General features: G+C 41.8%; 1 protein-coding gene across 2 annotated transcripts in view; it reads right to left on the reverse strand.

The window, feature by feature from the left end:
• LAMA3 (laminin, alpha 3) overlaps nucleotides 1–16,069 on the reverse strand; it is a 252,466-nt gene that overhangs the window by 220,884 nt on the left and 15,513 nt on the right. For both annotated transcript variants that reach the window (XM_012662686.1, XM_012662685.1), the window contains exon 2: nucleotides 10,553–10,705. In XM_012662686.1, coding sequence (XP_012518140.1) covers nucleotides 10,553–10,705 — 153 coding nt within the window. The remainder of the gene's footprint in view (nucleotides 1–10,552; nucleotides 10,706–16,069) is intronic.

The raw sequence follows: 16,069 nt of genomic DNA on the forward strand, positions 1-16,069 counted from the left end.
TATCTTTTCTTTATCACCTATTTTTCTACATATTTAAATTAATACTCTAAATATAAATGACCAAAGGTCCAACCTTTTCCTTATGTCTTCAGTATGTTCCAAGTTATGAAAGATAAATATTCTTACTGTCTGTTGCACAGATGTGGCTTTGGCATGTGAGGGGCATATGTGAACTGGGCAGATGTGAGCAAGGAACTCTGTATCCTCATTCATTCACACATTAAGCATAGATTTACTGGGGCTATTTCTATATACCAGGCATTGTCCTAGGTGTTGCGGATGTAGAAAGGCACAGAATACTATTCCTCACTTCAGTCATAATTCAACTGAGGTATCTCTCCTTCTCTCTCCATACACACACACACTCACAAACACACACACACACACACTCTCTCACATCATATGCACTTTTTAAAACATCTATATAGCCACTTCTTCAATAACTTCCTTTCATTCTTTCAGAGATGACACCTGGAGAGTTTTATCAAATTTCAAGCAGTAGTAAAGCATCCTTTACAAGCTGGAGTTCTGGGTGTCACTCAGAGTCCCGGCAGGAGACATCACCTACAGGCACAAGTGATGGAGGAGAGCTTAATAAAGCAGCCACGAGACTTAACAAAGGAGTGCGCAGGGGAAGGGAAGCTTCTTGTGAAAGCAAAGCACCTCGAGCTCAGATCTGAGAACCTTTCCCACCCTGGGCCGATGCTGGAGCCCGGACGGAGCTGGAGCCAAGACCCTGAATAGGACAGGGTAGCTGAGAGGTTGCAGCGCACAGCCAGCAGGGGGGACTGGGGGAGCAGATGCCCCCATTTCCTCTCCTCCCGCCCTGTGACCACCTGCCACACCTCCCTCTGGCCAAACCCTGCCAGGAGCCCAGGAGAGGGAGACAGTTGCTGCTGTCTGGGAAGGTCAGCTGCCGCCTGGGGCACTGGGCAGAGAAGGGTGGCGAGTGGATGGAAAGGAGGGAGACTCCCAGGGTCACAGGGGGGCCTGGGCTATCTAAAGTTGTTAACAAACATATGTTGAACTGCATCCCCAAATCTGAGCCAGAGGAGAGACTTGAGGTGACAGAATGGAGAAGCAGACTCTTCAGGATGGGATATGGTGGCCATCAATAGCTTTGAAGAATAGTCCAGTGCACAGTCTAGAGCAGTGCTACTCAAAGTGTGGTCCGTGGACTGGTGCCGGGAACTGTTTGTTACTAATCCACAATGTAACAAGGACAGAAATTGACAGACAGCTTTCAAAAACCTTTATAACAACTTTAAAAAGTAAGTTGTCTGTTGAATTTAATGTTTTTAATGAGGCTTGTATTTTGTACGTCTTTAGGTTTCATTTTTCATTTCATTTTTCTAAGAATTCATTTCTACTGTATTTTACAAAGGTACTGGGTCTGTGACAGATTAGAAATGTTAAAAAGGAAAACAATCTTTTGTCCCAGATGGTTTGAGAAGCACCAGTCTACAGCGAATCTTAATGTGCACATGGTCTACCGAGGGACTTGAAATGCAGGTTGCGATCCAAGAGGTCCAGGTGGTGCCCAGAATTCTGCATTTCTAACCATCTCCCAGGGGATGCCAGTGCAGCTGACCCAAAGACCACAGTTTGAGCAGCAAAGCTCAGAGCTCCCCAGGCTGAAAAGGAGCAGGGTTTCAGGGGCAGGGATGTGAACGCCGCCCTTGGGTTGGGTGGTGGTTTGTGTAGCCTTGGGGTAGTGGGACCCCACACAGATGGGAAGAGATGGGCAAAGGATCAAAAGACTGCAGTGTCCAGCACTGAGGGGATCGCTGGCTTGAAGGGTAATAAAATCAGTTGAAAAGGAGCTTGTGTGAACGCCATAGCAACCTACACACAGGGGCAAGCTGGGGCAGCCCACCAGGTGTCAGGCCCACCTGTTCTAAATACCAGGCACCTTGAGGCCCAGCCCTGCCCAAGGTCTGAGCTGAGAGACATCTGGACCTGGCGGTGCAGGCATGACACCCTCCCTCTGAAGCACAAGAATTTACAAAACAGCTGCCTGCCAAGGTCTCCCTGCCCTCTCCATGCTGCACAGCAAGGATGGACGGACTCTGCTCCCATGGGCTCCACCTCTCCTGGGCCAGCCTCCAGGCTCTGGGCTCTTGCCCTCATGACAACTGTCCCAGCTTCTCTGCCCACCTCGGACCCTGTGCTAGAGACACCAGCTGGACTCCAGCTGCCCATGCCCACCTGGATCTGGCAATTTAGACTGATCATTAAGAAGGACAGAGCACTGTACCTCCCAGCTACAGGCTTCCTTGCCCGACTTGCCCTCTCCATCTCTCTGGGGGTTCCTGGGACCCTGGTGGCAGCAGGCAGTGCAAGGGATGGTGAGAGTCTGCCGGGCGAGGATGACTGTGAGGGCTAATGGAAAGAATGGAATGTTCCAAGCTGGTTACTCTGCGATGCTGAGGAGCATAAACCGATAAAGGTAAACATACAATCTCATTGCTCAGAGTGCTTAACACATATGGAACGAACTATGTCATGCATGGTGTGCTGAATCTGGAATTCCTAAACCGTGGAACGTTTGCATTAGTGGTTTGAGAATTAAAGAGAAGAGTAAAAATAGCACACGAGCGTGCTCCTGAGTGAGAAAGAGGCACAGAAAGTGCCTTATCTGCTGGCTACACGGCCAGAGGGAACCCTGTGAGGAAGAAGGGCAGGAGCTGCCAGATGTGGGGAAGGAAACCTGGCCCCTCTGGTCTAGAGGGAGCTGCAGAAGTCCTGGGGAGGCAGGGCAGTCACACCACCTGCACCCTGAGGCCACTTGGGGGCAGGGGTAGCAGGTCCAGCTGCTCTAGCCAGGCAGGGAGCCTCTTCACACCCTCCCCACCCCACACCCCCTCTGCACACACACATCCCCCCCGACTCAGCAGGCTACCGCTTTGCTGGGACACAGTGCAGCACCCCTTGCCAAGGCTGGCAGTGACCCCAAGAAAAGAACGGTGGGTTATTCTGTACTTAGAACAGGTGGTTTGGTTTGATTTTTGTTTTTCCCTAAAGTAAAGAAATGCAATGGGAGAATGGAAAGTGAAAACACAAAAGCAAAGAGAATCACAGAAACAGGAATACGGAAAGAAGTGGCGTCAGGAAGAAAAGGGTAAAGAAAGATAGTCTGGTGGCGCAGGAAGGCTCCAGGGTTCCAGGTGTGAGAAGCAGGGACTCTGGGGGGCCAGGCAGGTACCTTGAGGATGGCAGGCAAAGGAGGGGAGACACCAGGCCCAGCGACTCCCCTGACATATCACATTTAACTCAAGCTTTCATTAGAACTGTCGTGAAGAATTCATGAAATTCAGTTTTTCCTTATATACGCTTGCCATTAATAGTAATAGGAAAATGGCCATGATTTAAAGCCGAAATATGCTTGAAATCTTAAAAGTTTCACAAAGGAAGAAACATATAAAATAGTTTTCAAGATTAGCTAAGGAATCAAATATGTTCTTTTTAAAAATTCGATTTCCATTTACTGGATATTTTTCTGATTCTGTTGGCATTTAAAGATCTCTGGGAGGCCAACCTCATTCTGAGATGAAACAGTCAGAAGCTCATATTGGGGGGGTGGAGACATCGGGAAAGCTCCAAAGAAGCTTTTTCATCAATAACTCAAGTCCTACCAGAAATCATTTTTCCCTTTGTCCTCTTTCTATAGAACCTGACTTTTTCCCCGAAAGGAAAAACAGCTTTATTGTTTTTCTAACTGTAAAAGTAATACATCGCATTGTCGAAAGCACAGACGTAACGGTAGATAACGTGGACTGAGTTCTCTACCTTATTAATCCCTCACAGCCACCCTAGGACGTGGGTACTAGATTCATCCTCATGTTCCAGATGAAGACACTGATGAGACATTAGCTAGCAGGGCCAGTGTCACACAGCTAGAAAGCTACAGAGCCAGATTTGTACCTAGATAAGTATCCAACACTGGCGATCTGAATTACTCTCTGAGATTTACAGAAGAAAGTCAAAATCAACAATAACCCCACCATCCAGAGAGATGCACTCTTAGCATTTTAAAGTCTCTCTTTCCAGGCTTTTTTCTTTTCTTATCTAATATATGCACATAATTTTTTTACTACAGAGTGTGATTATACCATACTGTCTAGCTATCTAGCTAGCTTACATACAGTTTTTTTCTATATGTTTTTTACATGTTTTTTTCTTCACAATATAGCTTGAATGTATGTTGTGTCAATAAAGACCGCTCCATGGCATCATTTGGCTGCCTGTTAGGCCACTGACTGAATCAGTCCCCTTTCGTTGGATATGAGATTGTTTCCGACCGGATGTTATTATGAACAACACTTTGATATGCATATCCTAGATCAAACATTTGAGCATTTATCTCATGAGTTCTTTAGGATAAATTCCAAGTAGTCATTTCATGTCAAAGATAGATAGTAATCTTTTAAAATGCAAATATTCTGGGAAGATATAACATCAGTACTGAGTTCCCAGGACTTTAGTGTGAATGTGTGTATAGATACTTTACTCACTTAGAAGAAATGAGGCAGCTTAACACATTAATTGCCATGTGAGTTGTATTTAACTCATGATAGTTTTGAGCCTGGGGCCTCATGAAGCATATGTAACTCACAAGTCTTTACCTTGGGAGCCTTGTGGTGCACAGGCAACTCACACTGCCATGCTATAGCATACGTGTTATGTGATGGGTGGCAAAACCTTGCAGTCGATTCTCTAAAAGGTGCCAAGGGCTATTTCTATTTATTTTTGTCTCATCAGCATGAGCCATGGTCCTGGGGGTTCTCAAGAAATGAACCCCATTTGCGTGTTTGCTGTCTAGCTAGATGAGAGGCCTATAAGGTGTGGGCTGATTCAGCAGCCGCAGGCGACCCCCTCTGGTACCTCTCCCCGGCCTGCGGGCTGCACCTTCCCCTGAGATGCCAAGCCCTGGTTATCAGTCTTTGTGACGAGAAAAATCCCTCTGACAGCTTTACAATGGCCTGAATCCTGGGAGGCAGCCAAATGCCAGTCATAGCTGTGTGTGACCCAAGGTTGCCTCGTAAGAGTCACCAAGGAGGTCACAGTGACCTCTGTTTACCACTCTTTCATATTAATGTCTATCTGCAGAGAGTGAGAGAAAATTCCAGAAGAAAAGTATTTTGTTTCCTAGTGTTGCTGCTTCCTAGTACAGTTTTTATCCCAGCTTCTGTTTCTTGGATTTATGTTGTCTGCCTACAAGCTACTGAGTGTTTTGGAAAGAAACATATTTAATTCACTTTCTGTTATGTCAGTTGCATTTGTGGTGCTAGTTATATGAAAACTAACAAATGTAAATGTTGCAGGTCTTTAAAATAAACCAGAGCTGTCCATGCTTACAGCAAGATATAGAATCCAATGGAATAAGATGAAAAGAAGTACATTCCAGGACTTCTAAGCCCCATGTATACAGAAAGAATACTGTAGACACAGTCCCTGACCCGGTGTACTGAGCTCCTGGTGTACTGAGCCTGTACATCATAGCACAGCAAGTGCCTCAGAGGACACAGAAACGGCTCGGAGGGATGCAGGCAGCCAGGGAGGGTTTCCAGCAGGTGATATCTGAGTTATCTTGGGAAGAAGGTAGCCAGACCAGGCAAGGTGGGAAGGAACCCCAAGAGCCATGAATAGCACCAAAATAAGGCCCAGAGGCAGGAAATGACATGGTATATTTAGGGAATTACAGTTAGGTCCCAACGGATGTAGCACAGAGCTTGCAGGAGAAAGTGGCATCTAAAGATGAGGCTGGCAAAAAGGTAGGGGCTAAACAGTAAAGGGGCATCTGTGCCACGTTAAGAAACTTGGACTGTATTCCAAAAGTAACGGAAAACCACTAAAGGATGTTAATGAAGGAGAATGACTGTCAGGCCACACTTACTGTAAAAATAGAAAAAAAAAAAAAAAGAAAGAAAGACATGCTGACATCTCTGTTTCACCCTGGAAGCAAGGAGAAGATTGACAGGTAGGCCCTTTGAAGACGGCCAACTCCAACTGTTTCTAATCTTTCTCATCTCACCATTAAGGATTTTTTCCTCTCGGGCCGACTACAGAACAAGGTGAGCTGAGAAGAGAGGCTGAGAAATCAGTGAGGAGATTGGCGGACTCATCACAGAAAGAGCTGTCAAGGGCCAAACTAGAATAGGCAGTAACAACAGAGAGGAGGCGCTGGGCTCTGGAGATGTCAGGAGCAAGATGTAATGATGAAATAGTAAGAGGAGGAGGCATGAGGAAGAGACAGAGAGGATGCTGGTAAACTGTCTCTTGGAAAGAAGAAGCCCTGATTTGTAACATTTGCTGATTCCTATAGTGTAAATTCTCTCACCAAGACCAATCTCAAGCTATCAGGCTGACATGCTACTTCCCATCTTGCCCATACAAACCTCCCACACATAATCTTGCATTTTAAATAACTGTTTCATAGCATTTACTTGGGCGAACACTTGGAGGGGTAGGGTTTCAGGACTAGGCTCACTTTCCTTTTTTTATTTGTTTTTTTAGAGACAGGGTCTTACTATGCTACCCAAGCTGTATTTGAGCTCCTGAGCTCAAACGATTGTCCCACTTCAGCCTCCTGAGTAGCTGGGACTACAGGTCCATGCCACCACACCTACCTAGGCTCTCTTTCTTCTGTCTTAGTCTGTGTCCTCTCTAAAGCCATGAGGCAAAGACTTGGGTACAGGTAGTTTATTTAGGAGTTGACCTCAAGAAGCACAAGTTGGGGGAGAGAGGAACACAGGGGAGGGAGAAAAGCCAACAACCGATATGTTCATGAGCAGATTACTATGGGCAACCCAACGGAGGCTCAATCCCACCAGGAACACTGAAGAATTGTGTAGAACGCATTTCAGAACCGTCCCACTGCAGCTGGGCATGGTGGCATGCACCTGTAATCCCAGGTACTCGGGAGGCTGAGGCAGGAGGATTGTTTGAGCCTAGGAGTTTGAGGTTGCAGTGAGCTATGACGACGCCACTGCACTCTAGCCTGGGTGACAGAGTGAGACCCTGTCTAAAAAAAAGAAAGAAAGAAAGAATTGTCCCACTGAGAGGCAGGGAAATGGGGTTTTCCACCAATTCCCATCCCTCTTGGAGCATTAAATGCTGGACTTCCAGGTTGCTGTAGACACAGCTGTTAAAAACTGCCATGGCCCTAGAAACAGCCTTCAGTCAGAAAACACAGAGTTAGTCAGATGCAGGCCCTTGAGATGGGCAAGGGGACAGGCACAGGAACTGTCCATCAGACCCACCACTCAGAGGGGGACCAGGGAGCTGTGAGCATCCCAGCCTTTTTCTCTACAGGGCCCAAAGGACTGTCTCAGTGGTTCTCTTCTGCTGTCACCATCTGCTCTCATGGGCCTCTTTCCCTGGAAGCCTGCAAAACGAGTGGGGGGTGGGGGGCACCACTGCCTCCAACCTCTGAAGCAAACACTCAACCCTTTTGTGACTGTAGGGGTTTTTTGGGAAGTTGTATTGTCTTTGTTTATTTTTACCACTAACAGGTTTAAAATCATACTCTTGGGGATATTACAAGTTGCATAAAAACCTTAAAATTCTTCTCAAGATGATTGTCCTGTGGTTCCCTGGAACATAGTGAGTCAGGCTTGCTCTGCATGGTGCCCTCTCACCCCTGAGCTGGTTCTCCTCTTCATTCCCACCCGAGAGCCAGCACTTTACAACCTCCAGGCCACTCCCACATCCACACGTCTCCCTTACATCTCACCCTGGGGTGGGAGCAGGAGAGTGAACATATAGAGTCCCCAGAGTAAGACTCATCTGCGTTCTGAAGGAAGTCCCAGGTCTGTATGTAGACCCCATGGCTATACCTTCCCATCTCACAGGGGGACACTGCTGGAGGTCACACCCCACCAGGATCCAGGAAAGACAAATGTTCTTGTATACCAAAGATCCTCCTTTTAAAAACTGGACATCCACATTTTGCTTTAAATATAAAAATGAGCTCATGATACTTGGCCAGATGATATGAAAGCTTCATATAAGACACTGTGTTCTTACTCTATAGCTTGAAAGTGATGCATAATGTATAATCAAATGAACAACCCCAGAAAATATGATGCCTCCAGTGAGTCACAGAAATGTCCTGCATTTGCCAGCCTGCAAGGGGGAAACTGCCCTTCAGCCCTGAAGGTAATGTTTTCATTTGTCAAACTGTGTTGGCCAAGAACAATAACAATGAAAAACACCAACTAGTCCAAAAGGAGACAAAGAAAATGAGCCCCTCGTGGAAACATAAGCTGTCAAATTGACAATGGCACATCATAATCTAATTTCAGCTCTCGGAAGGTGAAAAAAAAGTTTATGATCTGCATTTTATTTCCCAACCATGCATCAAAATTCATACTTCTCTACCTCTAAGGTCTTAATGTTACTATTAAATTATGAAATCTAGCCTCTCAATAACATTCTAATGGTCGGGCACGGTGGCTCACGCCTGTAATCCTAGCACTCTGGGAGGCTGAGGCGGGCGGATTGTTTGAGCTCAGGAGTTCAAGACCAGCTTGAGGAAGAGCGAGACCCCGTCTCTACCAAAAATAGAAAGAAATTAATTGGACAGCTAAAAATATATAGAAAAAAATTAGCCGGGCATGGTGGCGCATGCCTGTAGTCCCAGCTACTTGGGAGGCTGAGGCAGAAGGATCGCTTGAGCCCAGGAGTTTGAGGTTGCTGTGAGCTAGGCTGACGCCACGGCACTCTAGCCTGGGCAACAAAGTGAGACTCTGTCTCAAAATAAATAAATAAATAAATAAATAACATTCTCATGGTTGATTCCAGCAAAAGGAAGAAAACACAGATCTCACCAATGGGGCATAAAATATGAATCCTACAAGACAAAACATGCTCATTAAAACACATGTGCTCCAACATAAAAGAGGAAAGAAATGTGTTCAGTCTGACATAATTTTTATATTGCTTTTCCTTTTCCTAGACCTTTCTGGAGAATTGTCTACAGCATTATATGCAGTATTTCCTAGAGGCACAAAAGTTATGAGTCTATTCTTTTTAGCAAGCGTTTATCAAAGTTCACTTTATTTTATCAAATAAAAATTATTACCACTGCTGTTAAGAGGTTTAAAATGAAGCAGTTAACTCATTTAAACCTCAAAAAACAATCTCATTTTTACAAACAAGGAAACTGAGGCAGAGAGCAGTTAAGTCTGTGGCTCAGGGCCACACCGCAAGTGAACAGTGTGCTCAGCCATACACCGAGGCTGGCCCACACCAGCACCCACACGCACAGAGCAGGTGGGTGGACACACTGTCTTCATGATTATGTATACTATGACTAATGTTTGCCAGCCACCAGCAAATTACTAAACTGTTCCTGTGTTATGTTTTCTTAATTTAACTGTTTTAATTACGGGTTCTTCAGTACATCAAAAGGATGCTTTTAAAGTGCTTTAAAAAAAAAATAGTTCTAAGGAGAAAAGAACAAGTCCAGCAGGCATGGGTGCGTTCAGTATGGATCATTTGGACGGGCTAAAATTCCCTGTTAAATACAAAAATCCTCAGTTAAATAAATGATATTATAGGTAAATCCTGGTCACTACAGGCAAAATCTAGAGGTTAGCTAGAGGTTAGCTATCATAGGGATAAGACTAATTCAGAGCTGAAATGGGGGTTCTAGAGTCTTTGAACCTTGAAGCATCTCTGTGAATTACACCAGATGCAAATAGATGGTGAAAATATTCTCAGGAGAGGTCTAATTTAGCACAACATAGGGGCCAAAGAGGTTGAGAGCACTTCTATCACAAAATTATGCCCAATCACAATGAAAATAACACATTCAAAGAAATCTCAGTATCATTTAATTTCCAAACTGTGGAATGTAGTTCCCTTTTTTATTTCTTTCAAGCAGTATCTCTTATATAAACTGCACTCTATACACAAAAGTTTTTAAATAGTTTCATTGGCAAAGATATATTTATTAAAATTTTAATTTACATATACATATATTTTAGAGACAGGGTCTCTCTCTGTCACCCAGGGTGGAGTGCAGTGGCCTGAAACTATTTGAAAACTTTTTTTTTTTTTTGGAGATAGAATCTTGCTCTGATGCCCGAGCTAAAGTGCAGTGGCACAATCATAGCTCACTGCAACTTCAAACTCCTGGGCTCAAGTGATCCTCCTGCCTCAGCCTCCCAAGTAGCTAGGACTACAGGTGTGTGACATTATGCGTTTGGCTAATTGTTTTTTTGTAGAGACAGGGTCTAACTATTGCCCAGGCTGGTCTTGAACTCCTAGGCTCAAGGGCTCCTCCCACCTTGGCCTCCCAGAGTGCTAGGATTGCAGCCATGAGCCACCATGCCTGGCCTTTGTAACTCATTTAATTCATAAAAATGGGGATCTGCGTTGTGCTAGGCACTGTTCTGGGTTTTAAGGGAGGCAAATATTAACGTCACAGGTTTAACAATGATTAGTGAATTAAAGCTGAAGTTTGTTTTTTACAATAATTATTGTTATGTCAAAAATCACTGCAGAAACCGTGATCCAAACTCATGTTTCCATTCCAATAACCCACCTGCCCCAGATCCAAGGTGAGGTTGACTTTGTTGTACTGGGTGCCTGCGGAGAGAGGAGGGCTTTGCCACCATCGTTCAGATCCATCGATTGCGTTGGTGGCTGGATGTGCCTTCCTGGGGTCCTCAGAGTTGCAATAGTCACAGAACTGGCCCTGAAAAACAAGGTTCTTTTTTTATTTTCAAGTAATTTTTTCTTATCAATTTAGTAAAAGAGGGAACCAAACAAAGACCGCTTTATATAGCTTAGCGATGTCACTGTTAGACTTAATTATAACGTATTCTGAAGACAGCAGTAAGGCTTTCTCTTTTTCATTTAATCTTAAACCATATCATCAGTTTTATACCTCGGTTTTCTGTGTCTCTAGGATATAAATTATATTTATCTTCCATCTTCTATAGTTTTGTTTTTCTTGCTTCATACAACACTTTGGGAGGAGCCTGTTGTAATGTTTCCACTTCACTCTTGCAACCCCACTCTGTGGAACTCTGGATGAGGCCCTGGGTACGAAGAGGATCCCTGCCCACAGCCCCCAGTGGAGAAATTAAGTATACAAATAACCATCAGGGAAGTTGGGCACAGCAAGTGTCTGCAGAGCATGTGGAATGCCGGGGTCAAAGGTGGTAGCTATTCCAGGGTGGAAGAGGTAGCATGTCCGCTGCATGTGACAATGGGCAGGACTTTGGTAACTGTTACTGAGCCGCAAACAGGGAAAGCCTTCCAGGTGGAGGACACAGAATGGGCAAAGGCACAGAGGCCAGCTGGGCCAGTGTGCCACAAGTGTTGAAAGACCAGCCTTGACATGCGAATAGGGGAGATGTGGCTGGCTACGAATACCGCGGTGAGAAGTCAGGAATTAATTCAGAAGGTAAACGGCATCCATTTTTATCTGCAGTGATATCTGTTTGGTATTATAATTTCTAACTCCTTATTGAATTACTCTTTTTTGATAGGCAGATTCTTTTGATTCTGGTTTTTGTTTTGTTTGGGTTACTGCATAATTTTACAGCCATTTACCATCTAAAAAGCTGAACAGGCCTGGCGTGGTGGCGGGCTGATCTCAAAAAAATAAGAAAATTTAACCAGGCATGGTGGTGCATGCCTGTAGTCCCAGGTACTCAGGAGGCTGAAGCAGGAGGATTGCTTGAGCCCAGGAGTGTAAGGCTGCAGTGAGCTATGATAGCACCGCTGAGCTCCAGCCAGGGCAACAGAGACCCTTCTCTAAAAAAAAAGTAAAAGTAAAATTAAAATAAATAAATGAATAAAATATTGAACATAGGCCTTCCTTCTATGTTAAATATATTTTAACTGGGTCAAAGGATCATGCTTACCCAGGGATGGCCTTCACATACTCAACTACTCTGCTCCCAAACTAAACTATCTTAGAATATAACCACCACATAGGAGAGGGACAAAGAAGCAAACTTATACCCATAGCCTCCCCAGAATGTGCTGTGACAAAGTGGTACCTCTGCCCCTGGTCGGCATTTTAGAAGTTAATTCTTAAATATTCAAAGATAAATTTGCTCCTATTATGTAACCAATTGTGTGACCAAATGTTTTCATCTAATATGCAACTGATAGTTCTTTCATACATGAAGAGATGTCTGTGTAAACATTTATCTTTGGACATTATATTAAAATATTGGGGGGAGGGGGGCAAGGGCAACATACGTAACCTAAACATCTGTACCCCCATAATATGCTGAAATAAAAAAAAAAAATTATGTAACTCAGAAACAGCATGTTGGGGGTGTGTGGTCCCATCAGTCCATGAGGTCAGAGACTATGTGTGTGTCCTGTTCTTTCTCCTATCATTTCTGCCCTACATGTTGCCTAGCACATAGTAGAAACTCAACAAAGTAATCATTCCATCAGAAATTTTGCAAAAAATTTTGATTCTTTCTATAAAATTTATTATTACAATAAGGGGCTCAATAATTTTTTAAGGTAGGACATCTAAACATTTATTATTAGTATTTTTCCCTTTGATGGTCTTTTATTTTTCTCATTTTTTTTTTCCTAGAGTACATTTTACCAGTGTAATTATTTGATGAGGCAATTAAATTGTTATTCCTTGAACTTTGGAAAATTTACATCAGGCTAGAAACATATCTCTTCCTAAAATGTGGAAGCTTATGACTTACATTTATCTCTGTCTCCATAATGTAGACAAGAGAAATGGAGATGATATTTTTTGTGTTGTTATAGTAATTTTCAATTTCAAAACAATAATAATAATAATTAAATGAACATTTATAGAGCACCTATTATACACTGGACACCATGCACTCCATATTTTCATACTAAGATTATCACCTCTATTTTACAGATGAGGAAACAGAGTGGAGAGGTTACATAATTTTTCCAAGAATCACACAACTGGTAAATGGTAGAACTGGGACCTACATCCAGGACCCCGGGATAACATGTTAACCACTATCCTGTGACTCTTTTCTCCACTCTAGCAGCTGCAACTCTGGTTTATTAGACATCCATGGATATTCAGTAACAGATGTTATCTCCTATAGTTAGTTTTAAAAGGTAGCCTTCAACAATAGCCTAAGCACCATAGTTCCAAGGCCTCTTTCATTTGGAATCATCTGATCATTTCTACTGATGCCCTAGTCCTTGTACAGGCCCAAGTAGAACTGTCCCTAGCATTTAGCAGACTGGGTAAGAACACAGGCTCGGGAACTTTAGCACCTACTAATTGTATTATCAAGGGCTAATTACTAAAATACACATTTTGAGAGTGAACAATAAATAATTTGAAAGTAAACATTTTAAAAAACAATTTTATTGTCGAGAGAGCATCACAATTATACAGGTTAGTGATCACATTGACCTCTGGAAGTCTGACTGACATAATAGATAAATAAGTTAAAGGCAAATTCCTAGTAGTGAACTTTGCTCAGGTAATAAAAATGAGTCAGACTTTTTGTTTATTTCTACACTTGTCACTGGAAAAAACCTTGACAGCAAAGAGTATATAATAATAACTTATCAAGCCAATAATGCCAGCGATGATGATTTTTCTGGATTAACTACGTGTATTAGCTAAGTTTAGGTGATACATTTTCGCCATAAAAAATAAGTTCTAAGAAAGATTCCACAAGCTTAAGTTGAACATTAACAAGCAAAAGTGTAATATACACTTACTCTTTGAAAAATAGAAAGAAAAATTTAGCCCAAAAAATTAATAATATATTTAAAAATTAATACTTACAAAGTCTAGCTTCTTTAAGTTACTCTTAAATGGTCAGAGTGAGAATTTTTTAATCCAGTATTTTTATTAAAATATTCCTTCTTTTTTCTTTCTTTTTTTTATTCTTTCTTTCTTTTTTTTATTCTTGAAATTTCAGTGATTTTTACCCTACATCTCAAATGTCATATTTACTGCAAATCAATCTGTGTGAACAATCAAAAAGAATTTAGCAGTACCTTGCAGGAAATCAGACTGTGGATCTAGAAGTGAAAAAGAATCAGAAGAATGACTTTTTTAAAAAGATGTTAAAAACCCTATCGTTCTAAATCGTTTTTGTGAGATCTTTGTGGAGATTTAAATCTAGGTGAAAATGCTACATAAATAAGTAAACTTGGGGTTGAAGAACCTTCTCAGGGAGACCAAGGTTATGACTAATCTCTGACAGTAAGGTCTTGGCACTAAGAAACAGGGTTTTGAGAGGAGACAACCTAATGCTGCTTTTTAAAAATGCAACACCTGATAATAGTTTTCAAAATAAAACTTGTACAACAGAGGAGAAAAGAACCCATAGAACTTCTCAGACTGCAGATCATTGAGGAAACCCTTTCTTTTCCATGAATGTCACTAGGACAGGCCACATTTATTTTTCTGTAGCCACATCTTCTAATAGACATTTACATTAATTTTATTGCTTTGTGTGAATAACGAAATAAAAGGGCTTATGTATTTGTCTCAGCCATTTCTGATTCAACTTGCTGTTTTCAACAAGAATTGAAAGTAAAAAATGGGGAAGAGACCAGAATAAGAAAGATTTTTTTAAAACAGAGGCATAATTTTTAGAATAGAGGAAATAAAACTGTTATCATTTATAGATGATAAAATTATTTACATTAAAACCCCAAATGAATACACTGAAAAAAATTTAGGAATACTAGGAGAGTTTAGCAAGGTGGCTGGATATGAGATTAATGCAAAAGTTACTACACTTCTATACAATAGCAGCAAGCAACTAGAAAATGTAATTAAAGAGAAAACACAATTTACAACAGTCTTAGAGAACATCAAGTATCTCAAAAGAAATTTAACAATTAAAATTTTAAACTTTGTTAAGATAATTTTCAAAATCTATAATATATAAATGGAAATATACTATTTTCTTAGATAGGAAGCTAATATCAAAAACTTATCGATTCTCCCCTAAATTAATCTATAGAGTCAATATTATTCCAATGAAAATCTCAATAAGGACTTTCTTAAAACCTAGTAAGATAATTCGAAAATTTATATGGAACTGTAAAGGACTAAGAAAAGCCAAGATATTGTGAATAAAGAGACCAAAGAGGAGGAATCTTGCTCTTCAAAAAATCAGGGCCAATTATGAAGCTAGTGTAATGAAGACAGGGCAAGATGAGACAAACAGACCTATGGGACAGAACAGTGATCCCCAAGACAGTCTCCCATACATTTGGGAAGCCTTAGCACATATCAGAAGTGGTATGTCAGATCAGTGGGAAAGGAAGGTTATTCTATATCCAATCAAAATAATAAAATCAGATTCCTACTCAAGTCATAAACAAAAATCAACTTCAGAAGAATTAAGGACTTAAGTGTCAAAAATAAAACTTCAAAATCTCTTAGTAGAAAACAAAGATGAATATCTCTTGGAACTCATAGCAAGGAAAGATTTCTTAAACAGATACAAAAAGCACTGACTACAAAAGAAGAGATGAATAAATTTGGCTATATTAAAATTAAGAATTTTAGTTCATCAAAGACACCTTAAAAGTGTGAAAAGAAAGTTAAAACTAGAAGATATTCATAATACACAAGTGGTAAATAGTCTTAAATGACAGCTGCCATCAATTCCTTCTCTCTATATATGTGCCTGCCATTTCAGCCATCAAGAGGTGCATGCTATTTGCCTTGAGGCTAGTCTCTCCTATTGACTCAAGATTAACTTTCTCATTTGCTTTGTTGTAGTAGAAGTATCTGGGACATTCAAGCATAGGCCTTAAAAGGAATGGAAGATTCTGCTTCCTTCCTCTTAGAAGTGAGCCTCCAGATAAGAAGTCCAACTACCCCCAAATCACCATTCTGTGAAAAAGCCCAAAATAACCAACTGAAAAGGGGACATGAAAGAGCACCAAGACACCTTATATGTTAGTTCAGTTCATCCTTGCCACCAGCCGAATGCAACTGAGTTACCCAACTGATAATACATAGAGCAGAAGAACCACTCAGCTGATCCCAGTTAACCCACAGAATTATGAGGGGAGAAAAATGTTGTTGTTTTAAGCCACTAAGTTTTGG

The sequence above is a fragment of the Propithecus coquereli genome, unplaced genomic scaffold (genome assembly GCF_000956105.1).
Source record: "Propithecus coquereli isolate 6110/MARCELLA unplaced genomic scaffold, Pcoq_1.0 Scaffold773, whole genome shotgun sequence".
Taxonomy (NCBI): domain Eukaryota; kingdom Metazoa; phylum Chordata; class Mammalia; order Primates; family Indriidae; genus Propithecus; species Propithecus coquereli.